At 35.0% G+C, this 19,728-nt stretch overlaps 2 protein-coding genes across 2 annotated transcripts; both read right to left on the bottom strand.

The window, feature by feature from the left end:
• Positions 1-475: 475 nt before the first annotated feature.
• On the bottom strand, positions 476-1,596 carry INP1 (transcription factor). Its single transcript, XM_068628282.2, has one exon. The coding sequence runs from the start codon at positions 1,462-1,464 to the stop codon at positions 676-678; it is 789 nt and encodes a 262-aa protein (XP_068484383.2). The 5' UTR covers positions 1,465-1,596; the 3' UTR covers positions 476-675.
• Positions 1,597-1,963: 367 nt separating this feature from the next.
• On the bottom strand, positions 1,964-19,557 carry LOC137823138 (phosphoinositide phosphatase SAC3). Its single transcript, XM_068628281.2, has 16 exons — positions 18,726-19,557; positions 17,327-17,531; positions 17,094-17,247; positions 16,317-16,539; positions 15,939-16,015; positions 9,448-9,635; positions 9,227-9,324; positions 8,941-9,071; positions 8,707-8,835; positions 8,082-8,457; positions 7,542-7,663; positions 5,925-6,026; positions 4,808-4,999; positions 3,471-3,647; positions 3,073-3,184; positions 1,964-2,588 (listed from the first exon to the last, which is right to left on the bottom strand). Exons 1-16 carry the CDS (start codon positions 18,822-18,824, stop codon positions 2,472-2,474), a joined length of 2,502 nt encoding a protein of 833 aa, XP_068484382.2. The 5' UTR covers positions 18,825-19,557; the 3' UTR covers positions 1,964-2,471.
• Between the last annotated feature and the right edge of the window lie 171 nt (positions 19,558-19,728).

Genomic DNA, 19,728 nt, shown 5'->3' with positions numbered 1-19,728 from the left:
TAGAATCAATAATATATTTTTAAATTTTACAATTCAAAAATAGAAAGTATGAGCAATTTAAATTTTTACAACACTTTCATGAAGTTACACGAAGAAAACATATTGTAGAGAAAGAGATTATCATTATATATGACTTTAATATATAACCTTGTGATTCAATAATAATATAAATAACAACATTTACCTTCCAGAACTAATCTAAAAATATTATAACATTTTCTTTTTTACATGTATATATATATAATATTAAAATCTATTTGGACAACTTTCTTTATCAGCTATTTTTAAAAGAAAAAAAAAGAGAAATGGTTAAACAATCAATTACTGAATAAGAATTAACAAACAATCAATACCTAAACCAATCTTTTAAATTTAAACATATTTTGAAAGGAATCGAAAAAGATAAACGGCTTATGGAGAAAGGGAAGAAATGACATGAAATGCTTGGAATTGGTTAATAAAATGTGAACAGAAGTTTGTGAATTGAAAAAGTTTGATTCAGTATCAACAAATATTCTCCCCCTAATACATTGACATAGAAAGGTGAAGTGTATAAAATGCAGGAAGTTTAAGCGAAGGTAACTATTTTATGGATTAAAGCCTAAAAGAAGGTGAATGAAGAGAATGAGAATGATGAGAAGAGAGGGGAAAGAAATAGATAGATTGGAGAATGGATCAGTGATGTTCAAGGGCGTTAAGGAGGTTGTGGTCTCTGAAGCCAATGAGGAATTGGGCCAGGCCTTCAAAAAAGAGCGCAGCCTGGTACACAGTGGTGGCGCTCATGATGCGCACAAGAACGCTCCTTCTCACGCGGTTCGCGTAAAGAACCACGCTCACCACCTCTTCCAAATGCGCCTTAACGTCCGCGCCCACCGCCACCTTGGCGCCGGCGATGTTCTGCTCCTCCCAGCACTGGAACCAGTCCCCCACGACGCACTCAACGAAGGCGCTCTCGGCGCTCTTGAGGCGGTCCGAGAGGGTGGGGACGATGTGGCGGAGGCGGCACTCGATCTGGTCCATGCAGGCGGTGAGGAAGTCGGAGGAGTTGCTCCACGCGAGGGCTACCTGCCAGGGACGGTCGGGGAAGGGGAGGGGGAGGTGGCGGCGGGGGTTGTTTTGGTCAGTGTCGGAGGGGGATTGTTGGTGGAGGAAGGAGCGGACGAGGTTGGTGAAGAGGAAGGGGTGGAGGTCGGCAAGCCAGAGGAGAGGTTTTTCGAGGGAGTTACGCCAGTCCTGAGAGAGGAGCTGGGTGGGGTCTGAGGCGGCGGCGGCGTCTAGGGCGTGGTAGTAGGATTGGAAGTGCTGGTGGAGCATCTCCACGTGGCTGGAGAGGATGGCGGGTGACTCACCTGCGATGGAGCGGCGAAGGAGGGGGAGGAGGTTGTTCTTTAGGGTACTGAACCACTCCAAGTAGTACTCCTTGAACGAACGCGACGCCTTCTGCCGCCCGAACACTTTCAACATCTTTTTCTTTCTTTCTTTCTTTCTTCTTTGATCGCTCCAACGGCTACGCTTTTCCGCGCGGGAATACCGACCTAAAACTGAATTTCCATACACCTCATTTTTTTCATTTATTCTTCTGCGTCTTACTTACCGTACAACCACTTCAAAATTGAAATTGATTTTAAGTATAAAACATTGATATACAAACGCTCTCCAATATTACAACTACATAATTAACTCCCTCTATTTTTTCTCAGGTATAATAATGTTCACAATTATATTGGTTTAACCTGAAAAAGTGTCTTTATTCAATTTGAAGTTTACCACAAAATTTAAATGCAAACACGAAATTGGTTCGAGAACCTGTTCAGAACAATTGATCAAAAGTCAGTAAAAATTCATACATTAAGAAATTGACAGTTCCAAGAGTGCAACCATAAAAAATGAAATTTAGAATGGAAAAGGGAAAACAGGGCCGGGGTACACCTCGCTCCAGATCTTTAGTGCAGCACATGAAAACTTCAAATCACCGCTAGTATGATAGCGGGGAGAATTATACATTACAAAAAGCAGAATTATTTAAAAGAATTAATTATTTTGCAATTCTAGAAGTGGAGCTCAGACAAACAAGTTAACAATATTTACAAGAAATGCACCTAATATGATCATCAACTGACGAAAGAAAAATACAGTGAGCTCCAACGGAAAAAAGAAAAAATAAAACAATTTTACAACAGTTTGCTATTTACTCTGTCCTACTATACCTCAAGATTTGATTGAGATTTTGACGACAGAATTAATGCTGCTGCAAGTGAATACCAAGAAAGCCGGAAGGATTCCTTCTGCGATCAGCACCTTACAGAGGAGCCTACTTGAAAGCCTGTATATTTCTTTTTCCTGACGCTCGCTCCTGTATCACATATGTTTTATCCCACTCTAGTCTCTTTCACTAACCATCTTTGGGGCAACCCAAGTCAATTAAATAAATTTACATTATATATAAATAGGAGGGATCCTTATGTGAAAATTCAATTGCAAAGTGTCTGTCCATTATTCACCCATTGTACAAAAGTATCAGGATATTCCTCTAGAACTTTGGACTGGGCATCACGGTAGGATAACTCTGACCCAGTTCGCTCTCTTCCCTGAGAATATTACACGAATAATTAGCTTCTGAAATGTGAAATAAAGGCTAAGGCAATTCACAAGTCAAACTCACTTTCAACTATTTCAGGACTAATTATGGACATGGAGCTATTGTGATCCTAACTCAGTAAAATACTATGCACCAAATACATTTCTACTTTCAGATCAGACACAGCACAACATAAATCTTGATATATGTCATGTTCTTGACCTGTCATTATCGATTCGAGGAAGACCCTCCCCAAAAACATGAAACATCACTTTTATTGAGATATCATACAAAAACTAAATGAAAATCATCATACACTTGGCAAAATAAACTAAACATGTATAAGTACCACAAAAGTAACTTAATTTACTTCAAATTCAAATAATTGTCTGATCCATTATCGTAACTGTGAATAAAAAAAGGAACGTGTCATCCATGTATCTTAGAAGCTGTATGCCCGTGCTCTATAAATACCATGTCAGAACGGCCGGTACCTTAGTTTTCGAGTCTAAATCGCTAGTGGAGGGAGTATCTCCTCCTATAATAACTCCATTGACAACATTTTCTGAAGAATTCCCAGCAATAGAAGAATTGACAATTGAAAACCTGCATTCAATATCAATAGGCCTTACAAAAATTTTATTTGGAGATATTATATAATGTAACTGAAGTAAATCTACTTCGGAGATATATGTGATATGTGATGTACATCATACACCCTAGAAACATTCACAACCCAAAATTGTAATTCTCAAATATATTCCACATTTACCCTTCCCTGACCTATTTTGTTGCTTCCGTAACTCTCCCACCCAATACTAAAATATTTAGCGAGTACAAATCTCTATTGGTATCTATATAAATGCTTCTCTAGAATGCGATGAAGCATTACCTCTCAAATGGCTCTTCTTCACACGAATTTCCAGAAGAAGACAGCCAATCCAGGTCAACAAAGTTGGAACTGCTGAATGAAACATCATGTGCAGAATAGGAAAAATGTTCACTATCAAGGTAGCGCTCTCTTAGAGCGTCTCCAAAAAGCTGTCTACGAGGCATTGAGGGAGTGTACCTAAACAAACAAGAATAGCAAACCATTTATAAGATAACTAGATAGACAAAATCAAGCAGAAAATAACTGAATATGTCATCAACCGAGCAAGAAGCAAGAGGTGTTTATTTTCTATCTTTATTTTCAATTCATATGATTTTATTATAATTACAAGTGTCACTTTTTTATTCACTATCATGTTATCTAAGCTTTGTAAGAAAATGATAAAAAAACCATATCATTTACACCATTTGCATCACAAATTTTAAAATCACAAACTAAAACCATTAGAAATGCTTGAGATTGTTAATGACAAAAAAAACAACTAAAAACACCACTAAGTTGGCAGCTTGTACCAGTACATTATGAGGTTGTTGATACAATTTAGCTTACGTTATGCACCGTAATCTGGCCCTTCCAACATGAATAATAGAGAAAAAAAAGGAAAAGCAGAGACTGTCTCAAATAGAGACTGTCTCAAATAGTCGAACAAATCTACCCTATCACGAAAACATTTGTTGACAATCTTGATTACTTTAGTTACTTCGGTTCTCAAGCAAAAAGGTATGCTGTGAGAAGGCATAAAAATATTCAAGAATATTTATATGTTGACTGAACTTCTGTAGTTGCCATAGAACAACGTGTGATTCATTGAGGTTTTCAGAAATGGTATGGGAGGTGACTGTGGCAGAGGTGGGAATTAAAGTAGGATTAGGGTTCTTATCAGCCATAGAGACCACTAAGCTCTTGATACCACAATTGAATTAGAAAAAAAAAAGAGATAAACTGAGTTGTTATTTCTTAGTGAAAAAGTTGTTATAGGAATGTGTTGACAGCTGTACATAATATAGCTATCTTGTAACTAGTAACTATTCAAGAGAAAGGCTAAGAAATGCTCTGTTTACAATATATTCACAAGCCACATTATGAAATCATCTATCAAGTATCAGCACTTTCTCACCTCAGTAAGATGAATTAGTAACTTAGATCTATAATTTTTAAGCATACTTATTCAAAACTAGATTATCCAATGGGTAAACAGTGAGTTGATATTTGAATCTGGGACGTCACATTATGGGAGCACCATTTGGTGTATTTTTACTGTGGCTGAAATTGTCTCTTCCTACATATCATAACCAGATTACATATTAACATTCACATTAATAAGTACAATTACAAACCTTGAAAATGCCATGTCACTCTCAAATGTTGATATTTCAGGCGACGAGTCACAAAAATAATTGCTTCCTTCTTCTGATTGGTTCTGCAAACCTAGCTTTGAGAATTTTTCAATATTTGGATTTGAGGTTGACGTAGGTGTGGACTTGCCATGAATAATGCTTCCATCTGAGAAACACCTTTTGACAAATGACCTAAAAATTCATAATTCAGACCACATAAGCTGCATCATCAAGAACTTCCCCGCATACATCTTTCACATTATAATAATGATATACAGAAGAAGCCCACAATGATTTTGTAGTATCAAATTATATGCTATCTCTCATTTAACAAAAAAATAAAATCATGTCACAGTGCTAATATCCATCCAGCAACATTCCATACAAGTTTTAAAAGACTTCAACTCTTCAAATTAAAATGATTCACCAACTCTCCATCTAAGACAAACGGATTTAAAAGCTATTCCTGCAAATCACCACAGCTACACTTTAAATCATCGTAGTAAATTCTAACAGCAACTTGATGACTGTTACATACCACAGTTAAAAAATGCCAGGCTCATTAGCAGACAGATTTGCATACGTGAAAATGCAAAACACGTCAGTTAGAATTCCTGACACTCATCATAAACTACACTAAAGTGATGAAGCAGAGAATGTTCCAGTCAAGTGAAGAAACCTATACATTTTTCATGAACAAGATAACATTTTCCCTGTGTATAGATAATCATGACCAATGTAAGTATGGATCCACTATAAGAAAGAAGCCAAGTTCAATGTGTATATCATCAGAAAGTTGACGCTTGACACTCATGCCAACAACTAATTATCCCAAACCTCTATATAGGAAGTACTCTTTCTATCTTGAGAATAACTATATGAACAATCACACCAGGCTAGGGCTTAGGCTTACTACCTCTCATTTCAAAATTTATTCTTAGTTCCTTTACTTCATCATACAAAGAGAATGTGTTAGGAATTATACCTAAAGTAGAAAATGTTGTATGAAATTTCAGATGGACAAACTCTAACAAAAATCCCAGGTCTTTAATCAAGGACCAATTTACACAAGAATGAAAAAAAAGGTGTTCCATTCCCATATATTAAATCCAAATACCTTGCATCATCATCCCCATGTCTCCCTATATCATAATGTTGATCTGAGCCCAAATCCCACAGTGCAGGCTTACCCACTTGTGGCTGAAAATGCCCCAGGAATCTGTGCCAAGAAAAAGTAAAGACAAGTTTACATAAGACAGTAATTGGTTAATAACACCAAAGAGACAATCTTTGCAAACAGGTAATATATAATAACAATAGAATATTAATATTATAACTAGTATAGATGATTTAAATTGGAAATAGGATAAGATCACAATCAAGTCAAAAATATGGGAACTTCGGCAGATTCAGAAACAGGTTAACATTTGTGCAAGATATAAATAAGTTCATTAAATTTAGACATTAGATAAATTTAAATTTGCTTAAAATTTGGTTGAGTTGTTTTAAATATAATGTGAATTTACTGTTTGATGATTATTTTTTAAGTATTTAAATCATACAAATTTTAGAACCACAGAATGCTCACATATGTAAGGATGAAGTGATGATATTTTGACTACCTTATCATTTCATACAACTACTCTACAACCACATATATTATAGTTTAGTCTAAAATTTAGATATTACCCATATAATTTAATATTTTATATTAAAGAGTAGTTGTCATGTGGTTGGATAAAAATTACTAGTTGTAAAAATATCATTTTTCTTAAGGATGTTTCTCTACCTGCAAATAAACCAGTTATGAAATAGGATAATGGAGTGTTCGATGACTGTTTCAAGGGAGAATCCAATTTTAATTTTACAAAGATATTAGGGAGCATTGTTGCATTGTTGCATTTTTCCTTTTTTCTTACTTTATTCTAAAGTCATTTGCTTTCTTCTTGGAGGATACATGCCTTACAGATGTTCTTTCCCTCCTTTCTTTTCTAATGAATTTCTAAAAATAATGCTACTATGCCCAACCATAATCATAAAAACATTTCCCAGTGTGGAGTTTATATTGCACCAGATCTTAAAAATACAATATATGTAATGCGATTGCAACTGCCTTCACAACTCACTACAGTCAAAGGAAATTCATTTATTAGGGATATATTATGTACAACCCATAGAAACTAACGTTTTTCTTCTTTAGGTTTCCCAATTATGAGAGTTTGGAAGGGGGGCAATTAATGGAAACTTGGGTATTATAGGTGCCCAAGTTCCCCATCAAGCACTCTTGGTGGAGTGTTTAAGTGTTTGCTCCCCCTTAAGAGATAGCTTTTAGGGTGGGTTCCCAGATTGGGTACTTATCAGTAGTGAATTAAAGTTATATCGAAGTACACAAGATATGCTGCTCTAGCTGTCTTTGGAGTTTGGATGAAGTGTTTTCAAACTGTTTTCATGTCATGGTTTCAATTTGGAGTTCAGGACACAGCTTTTACAGAGTTAAAAACAGATTACAAAGCTTCCTGTATTAAAGCTGTTGTTTCTTTGTTATCATTGGCAGTGTCAATCGGAGGAGGATTTCCTATCCTGCTGTACAATCCAAATTTTCCTAAAATAGATTTTCTCAAATGTCTTAGTAAAAGACCCTTTAGAGAAACAGACAAGCTATAAATCCAACCATGGGAAATCATATTACTTCGAGACAAAAAACAATTAATAAATACATGACTGTGGCACATACATGTTAATTGCATTTTGCTTCTCGGCATCCATGTAAGCATTGCTGCAATATCGTTGAAGAGTCCTAAAGAACTCCTGGGATTGTGTTGCAGCTTTCCATTGTCCCCTCCTCTCAGAGAAAATCTACATTGCAAGTGGAAAAGAAGTTAAAGAGATGCAACTACGTAATCCAAGAGATAAATCTATTCTCAAATCTCAATATAAATGAGAAAGCAAACAATACTACTAATACAATTGAATCCAACTCAGATAACATAGCAACACATTTAGATAGGCATTATCGGCAGTAAACCACAATATTTTTCACTGGCTGATTGATAGAGATTTCTCCTTTCTTATATCTATTTCTTCTTTTTTCTTCCTGCTAAAATTGTCTTGAAAAAAAATAAGATTAACAATGATCTTGTCTTTTAAAAAGTTTAAACCCAGTTACAAAGTTAATAAAAGCTTTGTTTGAAAGATTTTGAAAGGTCAGTTCCCTAGATAGATTATAACTACTAACTGAAGCTATTGCAAAGAACATCATAACATAAGTAATCACCTTGTTGTGTGCAGCAGAACCACCATACTGGTGTGCAAGTGTGTCACCCATCCGTTCATAAAATCCCATCAAATCATCACTTACAGGATCATCAAGGTCCATTTTCAGGTGATCAATAATTCCTAGAGCATGAAGCTGGTGGCCAAGTGCAGCCAACCCATACGCATATTGTGCAACATTTGTGCGATCTAAGCAGTCTATACAATTAGTTCGAAGAACCCCCCTTTGGAACATGGGTGGCTTGACAAAATGATTTCCGTTAGCATGGTTGTCTTCTCCACTGGGTTTCTTCTCTAAATTATTACCATCTTCATTGCCAACATCAACCTCTCTTGTGGGTTGAAAGCTTCCCTTATCAATATTGTCATATGCAAAACTTTAATATAAACAAAAGATGTTAGTGGATGAACTTAACATCAAATATTAATGCCTTTTTTTCCAGTGCATGCATTCACTCACACCTTAATAACATTTCTTAATGCTATTAGCAGAAAATTTTATATCATTGTACACTATCTTTATGCTTTTTCTCAAGATTGTCTTCATGCTTTTCTCTAGAAATTTCAAAAATACACAGTGTATCAAAGAAATGGTGAAAGGTGTTGGAGGAAAATGAAAAACTTACTTAATAGATGGCCATTCTTTACATTCCTCAGGTCTAGGAGTTGGTGACAGTTGGCAATATAAAAAACCTGTTAATGTCAAAGCATATGCAGCCACTTTTCCCAGAAGTAGCAAAACATTTGTAGCTTTGCTAGAAGTAGAAAAGATAAAAAGACCATAAAATTAAATTAGCTTATTCAGAGCACAGTTCTAATTTAATTGTTAAAAAGAAAAAATTGTATGATAAAAGACTAACCTCTGAAAATGTTTAAGATCCCAATGAAGAAACCTTAACCTGTTCTCCTCTGATAAATCTTTGTTAATGAAATTAATTGCATTACCAAACTCAGAACGAAGAATGGACTCGCGAGGCTTCCTCTCATGTGACTGTTGATTAAAAAGTAACAATATCAATTACAAAGGAGTCTAACCAAATTAAAAAAAGACAGAGAAACAAATCAACACCTTTTTGGAATAAAATACAAGAAAAAATGCTTATTGGGGAAATTAGACATTTGATAAGAAGAAAAATAGAAAACTACCTTTATCAAATTCAAAATTATTATGGGATTCCCATATCTTTTGACAAGATTTTCAAAGTGAAGTCTGGTAGCTTGATAATTCTGATCTTTCTTTGACACTGAGGAAGACCAAGTGATAACATAAGCAAACAGATAGTGCCTCATACATTAAGTGGAGAAGAGAAGACAAGAAAAACATAACTCGGAAAGTGCTACAGTATTCTGGAAATGGGAAGACATACATATAATATCAGGCTTAAGATTTAGACGTGAAGTTTCCTGCGACCAGAACAGAGGGATTGAACCTCGATTCTGTACAACAGAGCATATTTGGACTGGAAGACCTTCAGGAACATCTTCAAATACAATTTGCTCTGTCTCCACATCATTTGCTACTCTACCCTTGTCATTTAATCCTCGTCTCAAATACCTACATAACAATACCCACATAGATGAAGTTGCAAATTCAACATATAATTCCTGCAAATATATAATATTAGGATCCTGACTATAGCTTAGAGAAATGAGAAACTCAAAATTAAAATAAAGCTGGTATATTTGGTAAAATTGACTTGCACTGAATTTCTAGTAAGGAGTCTGATGGGAAAACTCGGCACTCAACTTCTCCATTTGAAAAAGAATTCTAAATTTTGTGTATTAGTGGAAAATATTCATATTTCATAAAATACAAAATTATATTAAAAAGGAAGTTAATATCACGTAATAACATAAGGAAAAGGTTGCTCCTGAATACATTAGGTATCCACATGCAACATTTTTTCACTTAAATTTATTATCAGTGCAGTACCTTTTCAATTCAGCACTAAAATTAAACGGGCCTGAGTATTTTAAGCACTGAATCTGATAATATGTTCACAACCTTAAAGGCTCTGTTTTATTCTTTAAAACGAAATCATCCATTAATGAGTAAGTGCAATATCCTTTTTTTAAAAGGGGGAAGTGGAGTATTTAGTGCTTTCTTGTGAGTATTTGACAGGAACAAACAGGATTGGAAAATCATCCTTTGATATCAAGCAAATACTGCCAACTGATAAACAGTTGAAAGAAATCATGACAGGGCAACTTCGTTAGTTCATACTGTAATTAATGCCCCTTTCCTCATATACTTTACAGTTGGTAACATTTAATCATGGATGAATCCAATGTGTAAGTTCTTGCTTTATATAAATCCTACAATATTTGAGAGTCAAAAACACTTCACAGTATCATTTCAAAGAAAATTCAATCCTTTACTCCATTGGAGAACACCACAACAACAAGCACATCAGGAAATTTAACAAAAATTGGGTCTTAACTTCAGAGCTAGTCAATTTGCCAATTTCACAAACTTCAATCTTACCTTGCTTGCATTTTTTCATCTTAATTTATTTTTTCGCTTTTACCTTTGTCCAATCTTCTAGTTTTAAGAGTATTCCTATCAAACAGCCAAGGAATTTAATATACCAGATATAGATGGGTTCTAGATAATATGACCTGAACATAAATGAAGAAATTTCTATTCTTCCATATGACAGTATATACAATATCACCCAGATTTAATATAACCTAGCACCATGAAATACAACAGACCAGGGGTACAGACATCACTGAACTGGAACAAGGTAATGATATTATAACAGCACAACTACACAGCCATAGAAAATAGCCTGAATCTAATTTGAAAGAAAGAACATGTGGCGGCAGACTGTTAAACTATAGGAAAGAAAGAAACATTGAGCTGAAATCGTATGTCTTTGAGACAAAACTAGTGGCTAAATAGAGAAGATTTGATATCGTTTAATAATAAAGACATAATAGAGAATAAATAAAAATATTCCTAATAATACATTTATAATCTAGCTATTTCTGATTATAAATGATTTATCCTTTGTTTCTATAATCACAACACTCCATTGATGGAATTTCTTGAGTAGTCATGATTCGGTTCTAAACATGATCAAAATCTAGGTGCATGACACAAAGGATCTTAACCATGTAAAACTTATCCAACTTCTTATCCTTCCAAATAATGAACTTCTAAGAACATCTTCAATTCTTCAAAAATTGATTGAGCTTGAACAATAAAAGAAGTCATGTCATGATCCATTTGTTTAATAGATATCAAATCTATGAGAAGACTCATAAAGGTATTGAATATCATTTTGCAAAAATAATCTTGGCCTTCTTCGAAAAGGAATTACATGTTTTGAATGTTGTAAGAGTTCCCAACATATTGGGCATATTGTCACAACAAGGCACAAAGCTGAAAATCCATCTCCTTCCCATCTCCAATTTTCTCTTATGGTATTTTACTATCATCTTCATAGTGATCATGAAAACCTTGACTAAGAAACCAAAACTCAACAGATTAGACCATGATAGGTATTTTTGCCATTAAGTTTTTCAAAAGTAATATTGGGTAACCTAGAAAAAGAGTGGATAGGACCAAAGCCCATTTTAGATAAAAGAATAGAGAACATAGGGGTGCAATGGGGAATCATCAAGGTTTCCAAGAGAGACTCAACACCAAAGGGAAAAAAAGTTTGAAACCAGGACTACAAGGTCAACAAGAGAAACAATGGTGGTGTTCATTTCGATGAACACAAGGTGGCACATGCCCTGACATATCTAGCTTAGCCATAGAAAGAGGTTGCACATGAGGAGTAATTTGCTTTGAGACTGGATGGGTTCTCTGTCACTTGGAGCGACACTCTAGATCTTATGCATTTTGACAAAAAATGTGGTAGTCAACATCAATGGATACAAATCAACAAGAAGAACACAACCAAGTGCTTGTTGGAGAGAAAAGGTGACAGTGGACAACAGCGAACACGATGGAATCACCAGACAGTGACACAGTGATAGAGTGAGATTGATCCGCTCTGATACCAACTTGAAAGAGAAATATGAAAAAAATGCCTAAGAGATTGTCAATCTTAGCTAATTCATTATAAGAATTCTTACATCAGAGAGATACAAAAAAGTAATGATCTACCTTCACATAGGTCAGATAGGTAAAACAATGCATAAGTTAACCCATTCAATAAGTTACACAAATCTGACAATAATTTTAAACAAACTAAACAAGACATTCTATATTTATAGAGCTGCCATGGCAGAAAAACAAAACTGCAAGATAAGATTTTACAGCAAATTCTTCCATTCCAAATTCAACAAACAACTCAAGTGAAAGTGCATTTTGGAATAAAAGTATATAAAATAATCAAATGCCATGAAAAGCATAAATGCTCAACATCCCATGCCTTCCAAAAGTTTTCCAAAATGAATGAAGTAGTTGAGTTGGGACTCATTTAGAGAATTAGCATGAGTCATAGCTATGGCCCTATGGCCTTGGATTGCAAGCCATCAACAGTCAATAGAGAGGTTCGAGACCTAGATAGACAATCCTCATGAGTGAAGTTGCAGATTGCTAATATTGCTTCTATAATTCTATTGGAAATGAACCTATCCTAAATCAGTCCTAAAAGCTAACTCAAGGAGACAAGATTGCCCAAGCCTCTTAAAGAGTATTATGGTTGTATTCCCTGTTATTTTTGGCAACTTAAGACACCTCCATGTCCACAAGTGGCTTAATATTTGGAGCATGTAAAGTTCATAGGACTAAACATTACTAGGTGGCATCACATAAAACTCAAATACTAGGCCTTAGTGAGTTGAGGTTAGCAAGTGGCACTAGTTTTGTGAGCTCAAACATGACATTGACTCCATTCAAACTAAAAGAATTCAAGTTTTATCTAACAAATCCTACAAAACTAACTCGTAAATGTCCTCCACTTATATACTTTGATAAGGTCATATCTCGAGTTGATGTGAGACTTTCAACACTGAGGAGTGGACATCCCAAACTTGTAAGGTTAGGGGTTATCCTCACCTTGTATATATCTCAAGTTGATGTGGGACTTTCACACACTCCTCTTGCTTTGAGCACTAGATATCTCAAATGTGAATTTTGTAGGATTGGACATCTACAAGTGGTCCAATAACAATCAAATAATACATTGGTTCAACAACAATAATTAGGATAAACTCCAATACCATATTACAACTTGGATTTAAGCCTAATTTAGTCCTACAAAATTAGATTGTAGGGTAGGATTGTCATCCACTTATATAATTAATTTAAGCCAATGTGGGACAAACAATGATGTAGGATGTCAATGCAAGTGCTCACAATTGGAAGGATTGAGATTTAAACAATGAAAAAGAATGTGAGGTCAAGTTAAAACCACATAATTCAGGCCTACATTTTTTTAAATGTATGGTTTTAATATAAATCAAACTAAATTTAAAAAAGGTTGATTTTACATGAACATGAGTAAGTGATCACAGAAAGACATGAAAAGAAAAGGAGGAGAAAACAAAGGGACGATTACTTAGACTCCTTTGACATCTTAATCCTTCATAAAGTACTAGTGAATAAAACAAAACAAAAAGTAGCATATATGACTATTTGCTATTTGACAAGTCATGGTGTTTTTGGAACCTAGGTATCACATGCTCCCCTGAATCTACTCTCAGGGGCAGAAGTGACCAATGTAATGTTTATAAAAGAAGAGCTACGAAGAGAGCAAGAAAAAGACACAAAGTTTAACTGTTTGTACTACAATAGCATAGTATTGCAGCATTCCTTATTCAATTTTGTGCATTTTCAGTTTCTTTACCCAAAGTAAAAGATGGCTCACAATCAGGATTTATTTTAAGTGTCTAATATTATATTATATAATTCATTGGGTCACTAGAATAGGACTCGTTCATTTTTCATCATTAACAATAGCTTAGTCTTCTATTTTTTCCAGGTTTCTAACCTCAAGACAGTCCTTCCAAAAGTGCTAGTTTAGACCTCCTAGCCACAATTTTACAACTTATTTTTCTCTAAGTGCTAAATTTTCAATCTCACACCTCTTAAATCAGTTTCAAGTGTCAGAGTAAAATGTACCGTATCTACTGTCAAACACACTTCCTACACAATTAGAATTTACAAACTACTATATTCATCCTTCCAAATCCAGGTTTGTGAGACATGGTTGTCACATCATGGATCAAATAGTTAATCAGAGGGTCAATCTATCTCTTGACGCATGAGAGGATTGATTATTGAAAATTGTATCTAATAGTAATAATCAATAAAAGATAATCTAGAAACAGAACAATATCTTTATGTCCTTTTTTAATATGCAATGATAAATTATTGGTAGGGTTTCTTTCTCCATTAGAACTTAGCAATAGAGATTCTTCTGTTCACATGCCCTCTTTGTTCCAGACATGATTGTTAGATCATGGATCAAAAGGCTGTCTTCCAAATCACAAAGCATAACATAATGTAAATTGTACAATTCATGATCATCAATTAATAATCAAATAAACCATATTTTTTACACAATGAACAGTGAAACTATGTATAACGTAGAATAGTTCCTTATTTCCATTTTTATGCATATTAATTACTAAGATTTCTCCATGATCTCTCTCTCAACATCTCTCTTGACAAGAATTTTAGAACCTACCAATAGAACCCCTATGTTATAGCAGCCCATCTTGTTTCTCTGACTCAGTAGAATGCATCTCAAATCTCCTATTTTAGGGTCTCTCAACTTTCACTTTCAACTTGACCAACCCAATGTCATCATCTTGTTGGAAATCTCACATATAACCAAGCCAAATTTGTTTGGGTTTATCATGTTACCAGCTATCATGCCCACTTCTATTACCATGCTCGAGATGTTCAATACTTGGCGTAACACATTCACTAAAGATATGATCCAATTTTAATATACAATTAAGTGTAAACATCACCTTACCAAGTTGATTTATGAGGATGAGTAGGCCTAAAAGTCCACTTTCAAAAATGGTATTATGTCACCTGTTATTAGGTTGAACAACCCATAAATATTTATTTCCACACTTAAGATGTTTCATCCTCAGCAGAACATGGTGTGTTGGATATCCCATATCAACTAGATATACGACCAAGTCAGATATGTTTGGGCCTATCGTGTCATCACTATTAGACCTCCCTCTATTGCCACACTTGAAATGTCTAATACTCAGTGTGAGGAGGTGTGCTAGAGATCTCGCATCAACTACAAATATGGTCAAATTATAGTATATAAGTGGATGCAAACATCGTCTAACCAAGCCGGTTTGTCTTAGGCTTAAAATCTCCTTTCCTAGATATCCTTTGACCTAAGGGTTATCATTGCCAAAGCAGCCACAAGACCCCATTCCTCAGTTGTTGGTTTCTAGCCATTGCCTTTGCAAACCTCAGCCAAAGGGATTCTGAACACACCCATCCATCATTGCCTCATAATCAAGATTCTTTCATTCCAAGACTATATGGTGATTCAGAATGTTATGAAGCCAAAAATTCTAAACTCCATGTAAATTTTATCGATTGGGAGAGGACTATGGACTCGCTTCAAATCACAACTTAAGCAACTTTGACTATTATGTTGCCTGCTTTCTTCTTTTTAGCATTCCTTGTTATGTTAAGAAGCCTTGCAAAGAGGTTGCTTGCTTGTCAAAACTTTATCAGGTAAATTTCTCTTCAAATATTAATTCTACAAAAAGTTATAGACAAGGATTCCATGCGTCATTTCTATATAATTACGTATCACTATAATGAAACTTTAGAGTCGTAGCAACAAGTCAAAGCATGTAGAAAATATGATCAGGGCATAAGGAACACAAACTCAACACAATGAAATTTTCATACCTAGTGCCAGCATAATGGCGAGATCGTCTTGCAATGAGAGTAAGAATGAACTCCCGCCCAGATATTGCAAGTGTTTCCTAAAGAAAACACCAAATAGACATTAGAACTTCAAGCATGAGTTGACACAGCTCAACTGCTTGATCTGAACATGAGATATTAGTACATGACCAAATACTTATTAAGGTATCTAGTCCAACAATGAAAATTTAAGAAGCAATATCATCTAGATGTGTTGTACACTTGTACTGATACTAATAAAAAGAAAATAAAGTATATTTTTATTGTCACTTGAATGAGTCATATTAGAATGGTATTTACTTTTATGAGAAAATTTTATCAAATATTCTTGCAATGGCATGAAGAACCATTTATAATCACCTGTTTAAAAAAGCCGTATACTAGTGCAACTGTCCAAATAGTATTCTGGAGGTGATTCCTAATTCCTCGAGTCAAAAACTCATTCCAGACAAACATGGTCTCATAAAGAACATGGCCTGTCTCACTATCACACAAATTCCTTTGAAGACTACGCATGATATAGTATGAGTAGCTAAAATAGAAATCCTTTGTAAGGTCAACCATGAAGAGGAGCTTCTTGTATCTAAAAAGTGAATGAGAAAAAAAATAATACAAAACATCAAGAACTATAAATTTGAGATTAGACCACAATATTTTGTCTAAATCAAAAGATGGTAGCAAATAGCAACTTAGCAAGCATTAAGAATAATCACCAAATAACTCAATTTTATGCCACATTTCTATCAGGAGCAATAAGTAATCAAAATTGAGATCTCAATAATCTGCAGACATGTTTATAATGAATAAAAAGGTTTGTTCACCTTTTGACATTATTTTTATTTAGGCCAAAGAGATGGGATGCAATTTTAACCTCAAGTTTTCCATAAACTTTCATATTAACTTTAAATATCTTATGAACAGTAGGCAGTCAAAATAATTCAAATTGAAAGACGATACAAAAAGAATAAATCTGAAGCAACATTCTGTTTCAAATTATTAAAGGAAACGTAGACAGACGCTAGCATTCAGAAATGGTAAATATAAATGCACATGTATAATGAGCATCCCTTGGGGTAACAACCAGTTTTTCTTTTTAACTACAAAAGTAAAATCAATATAACATCCAAGATTAAAGACCTATTCTCGTCGATGTTAGATTCAACCGAAGGATTTTGCAGTGGAATCATCTCACTCTTTGAGACAGCATATACCGTATGACCACAGATTGCACCAATTTGCCTTCTTTTTGTGATGAGAACCATGTAGTATGGCCCTAAAAATTTTATGAACCCTGAATGCAGAATAACATATCAAGATATAAACTGATAACTTGTCAAAGGTCAACTGAAATACACATCAGATCTACATACCAACAATTCCATAACAAGTTGTAACAAATTTCAGGCCACCTGTGGACCTGTTCCCCTCATGTATACGTCTCAACAGATCAGAACATTCACTTTCTGTATATGTGGTGGAATCTTCAAGCACACTCAGCTCAGAGGGATCTTGACGATCAATCTTTAACACTCTCCAATAAGTCCTGCTCTTGTCCCTTCCTATCATGTAAAAGTTCTGTGGCACAAACAGGGTTAAAAACTTTTAAATAAACAGACATTTGATAAACACAACTTCAAATGTGTCCAATCATGTAACTCAGCATTTTCTTAAAATGTGATATCCAAAGTTTAATATACACATTGGATTACAACAGGCATGATAATTCAACTATGCAATTGTAAAACACATAATCTAAAGCATGAACATAGGCCATAGGAGACCCACTTTTAAAGTGAAGAAAAAATCCCACTCTAGTGCAAAAAGAAATAGGAAGCATCATCCACAAAGAAGCTCACATGTATACCATAAAAATAAAAATTACAGCCAAATTTATTTTGCAAATGCAAAGAGCCATTATAATAAAGCAATAAATTAAGTTTTTGTTTGGATGAGCTTCTCCAGAAGTCCTTCTAAGAAAAAAATAAGAAAAATATGAAATTAACTTCTCCGTAAACCAAAATTAATTCATGCACAAGTTAAAATAAAAATTTAGAGAAACTATATGGGAGAACTTCTATAAATTACTCATGCATGAGCTAATTTTAGCTTATAGAGAAGCTAGTTTCAATTTTTCTTCTTACTTTTCTCTCTAAGAACAAGAAGCTCTTCCAGATACTTATGGAATGAATTTATGTAATTAAATACTTATGTCTAGCGTCTTCTTCGCCAAACTAATTCTCATACTGTAAAACAGCGAACCAAGAAAAACTTTACACGAATATATTGTCGTCTACATCATACAAGAAGTCCACCACATTGGATGATAAGCTAGTTTCTTGTTTCCTCCACAAACTTTTAACACTATTATTCCAGAATCAAAACAAAAAAGAGTCGCCAATAGAGATCCCCCGAAAACAAGCATTTCATCACAGCATACGATGGGGAAAGAAGCGCATTGACCTTACTTTTAATATGATTTACCAGCGTATCATAGCCCCTCAACTCAATTATAAGCAAGAGGAAAAACAAATTCCCACGCTTATCTTCTTCTACAATACGTCAATACAGAACAAGCCAGCCAATAAGCAACTAAGAAATAAACACGTAGCAGTAAAAAATTTAGCTACAACATATTTTTCACACGAAAGATCAATTGCGACAAAAACAACGGGATCTCAGCACAATCAGAGTTCAGAGCTACTACAACAACAACTCAAAAACGAAATCGGAAAGAAGAAGAAAAGTGCATAATAGCATACAAATACGCACCGATAGAGTCTCATAGAGCCGGAACTTTTGCATACAAATATTTGTGGGAGGAGGAGGAGGAGAAGAGTGAGAAGAAGGTTCATTCTCCGAAGATGCCATGGCTGCTCCTTCGCCCAATTATTCAGATCCCCCGAGCCTCGGGCTCAGAGGGAAACCATCAAAATCGCATGCAAAGTATAGCCAATAAAATCACCCAACGTTCTCGCACACGACGATCACCACCACCTAACACGAGGAGAAGCCAAAAAACCACCAATGCTCCAAAACGCACAACTCCATGCTCTCAAAAACCCTAGGTTGCTTCAAATACAGCATTCTCCTCCACCCAAACTCATCGACACTCCCTCCCCATTCCACCGCCTCTTCCTCCTGCACCACCGTCACCAACCGCCCCCGCCATCACCCGCGGCAACCCGAGCTATGCTCCCTCCGATGAGAATCAACCTGACAACGAAGAATCACCACCGCACAGATCGAAATTTAACAACCTACGGATTGCGTGTTTTTATAGCTCTGAAGCGGAAAGTCACAGAGAATAAATCACGTGCGTGTTTTGAAAACGGAAAGTCCAAACGCAGCGTTTGAAGACAGTAGCGCGAGATCGAAGATAAAGAAGAAGAAGAAGAAGAAGAAGAGATTTGGAAGGTTGGAGAAGGAAAAGTTTGGCGAGCACGGGAACGAACGGGAAGAGAAGAGAAGAAGAACGAGCAACAGCTAATAATTGATTCAATTTTTGTTTACTTTTTATTTATATTATTTATATATATTATTGTGTATTTAATATTTGCGAAGTTGTGATTTATTGACAGCTCAGTGCTCACAGATCCAAAGTAGAGAGAAGAAGCAAAGCCACACATTAAAATGTCAACAAAACAATTAAAAATCTCAAATAAATAACTATGAGAAGTTATTTTCATTTTATTATTAACTATACATATTGGAGCGAATTCGATGGAAGAGATCGTTTTGCAATAATTGAAAGTATTATATGCGATTTTTGTAT

The sequence above is a fragment of the Phaseolus vulgaris genome, chromosome 9 (assembly GCF_051622355.1).
Source record: "Phaseolus vulgaris cultivar YP4 chromosome 9, ASM5162235v1, whole genome shotgun sequence".
In the NCBI taxonomy this organism is placed as follows: Eukaryota; Viridiplantae; Streptophyta; class Magnoliopsida; order Fabales; family Fabaceae; genus Phaseolus; species Phaseolus vulgaris.
This window is presented reverse-complemented; position numbering and strand designations above follow the sequence as displayed.

What these genes read in the sequence shown, in the direction of transcription:
- LOC137823138 (XM_068628281.2), bottom strand. Translation starts at nt 18,824, where the DNA reads ATGGCATCTTCGGAGAATGAACCTTCTTCTCACTCTTCTCCTCCTCCT. An exon ending in TAATTTTGAATTTGATAAAG is followed by an intron (nt 9,072 to 9,226) that starts GTAGTTTTCTAT and finishes TTTAATCAACAG; the next exon opens with TCACATGAGAGGAAGCCTCG. An exon ending in GAAGAAGAGCCATTTGAGAG is followed by an intron (nt 3,185 to 3,470) that starts GTAATGCTTCAT and finishes TATTGAATGCAG; the next exon opens with GTTTTCAATTGTCAATTCTT.
- INP1 (XM_068628282.2), bottom strand. Translation starts at nt 1,464, where the DNA reads ATGTTGAAAGTGTTCGGGCGGCAGAAGGCGTCGCGTTCGTTCAAGGAG.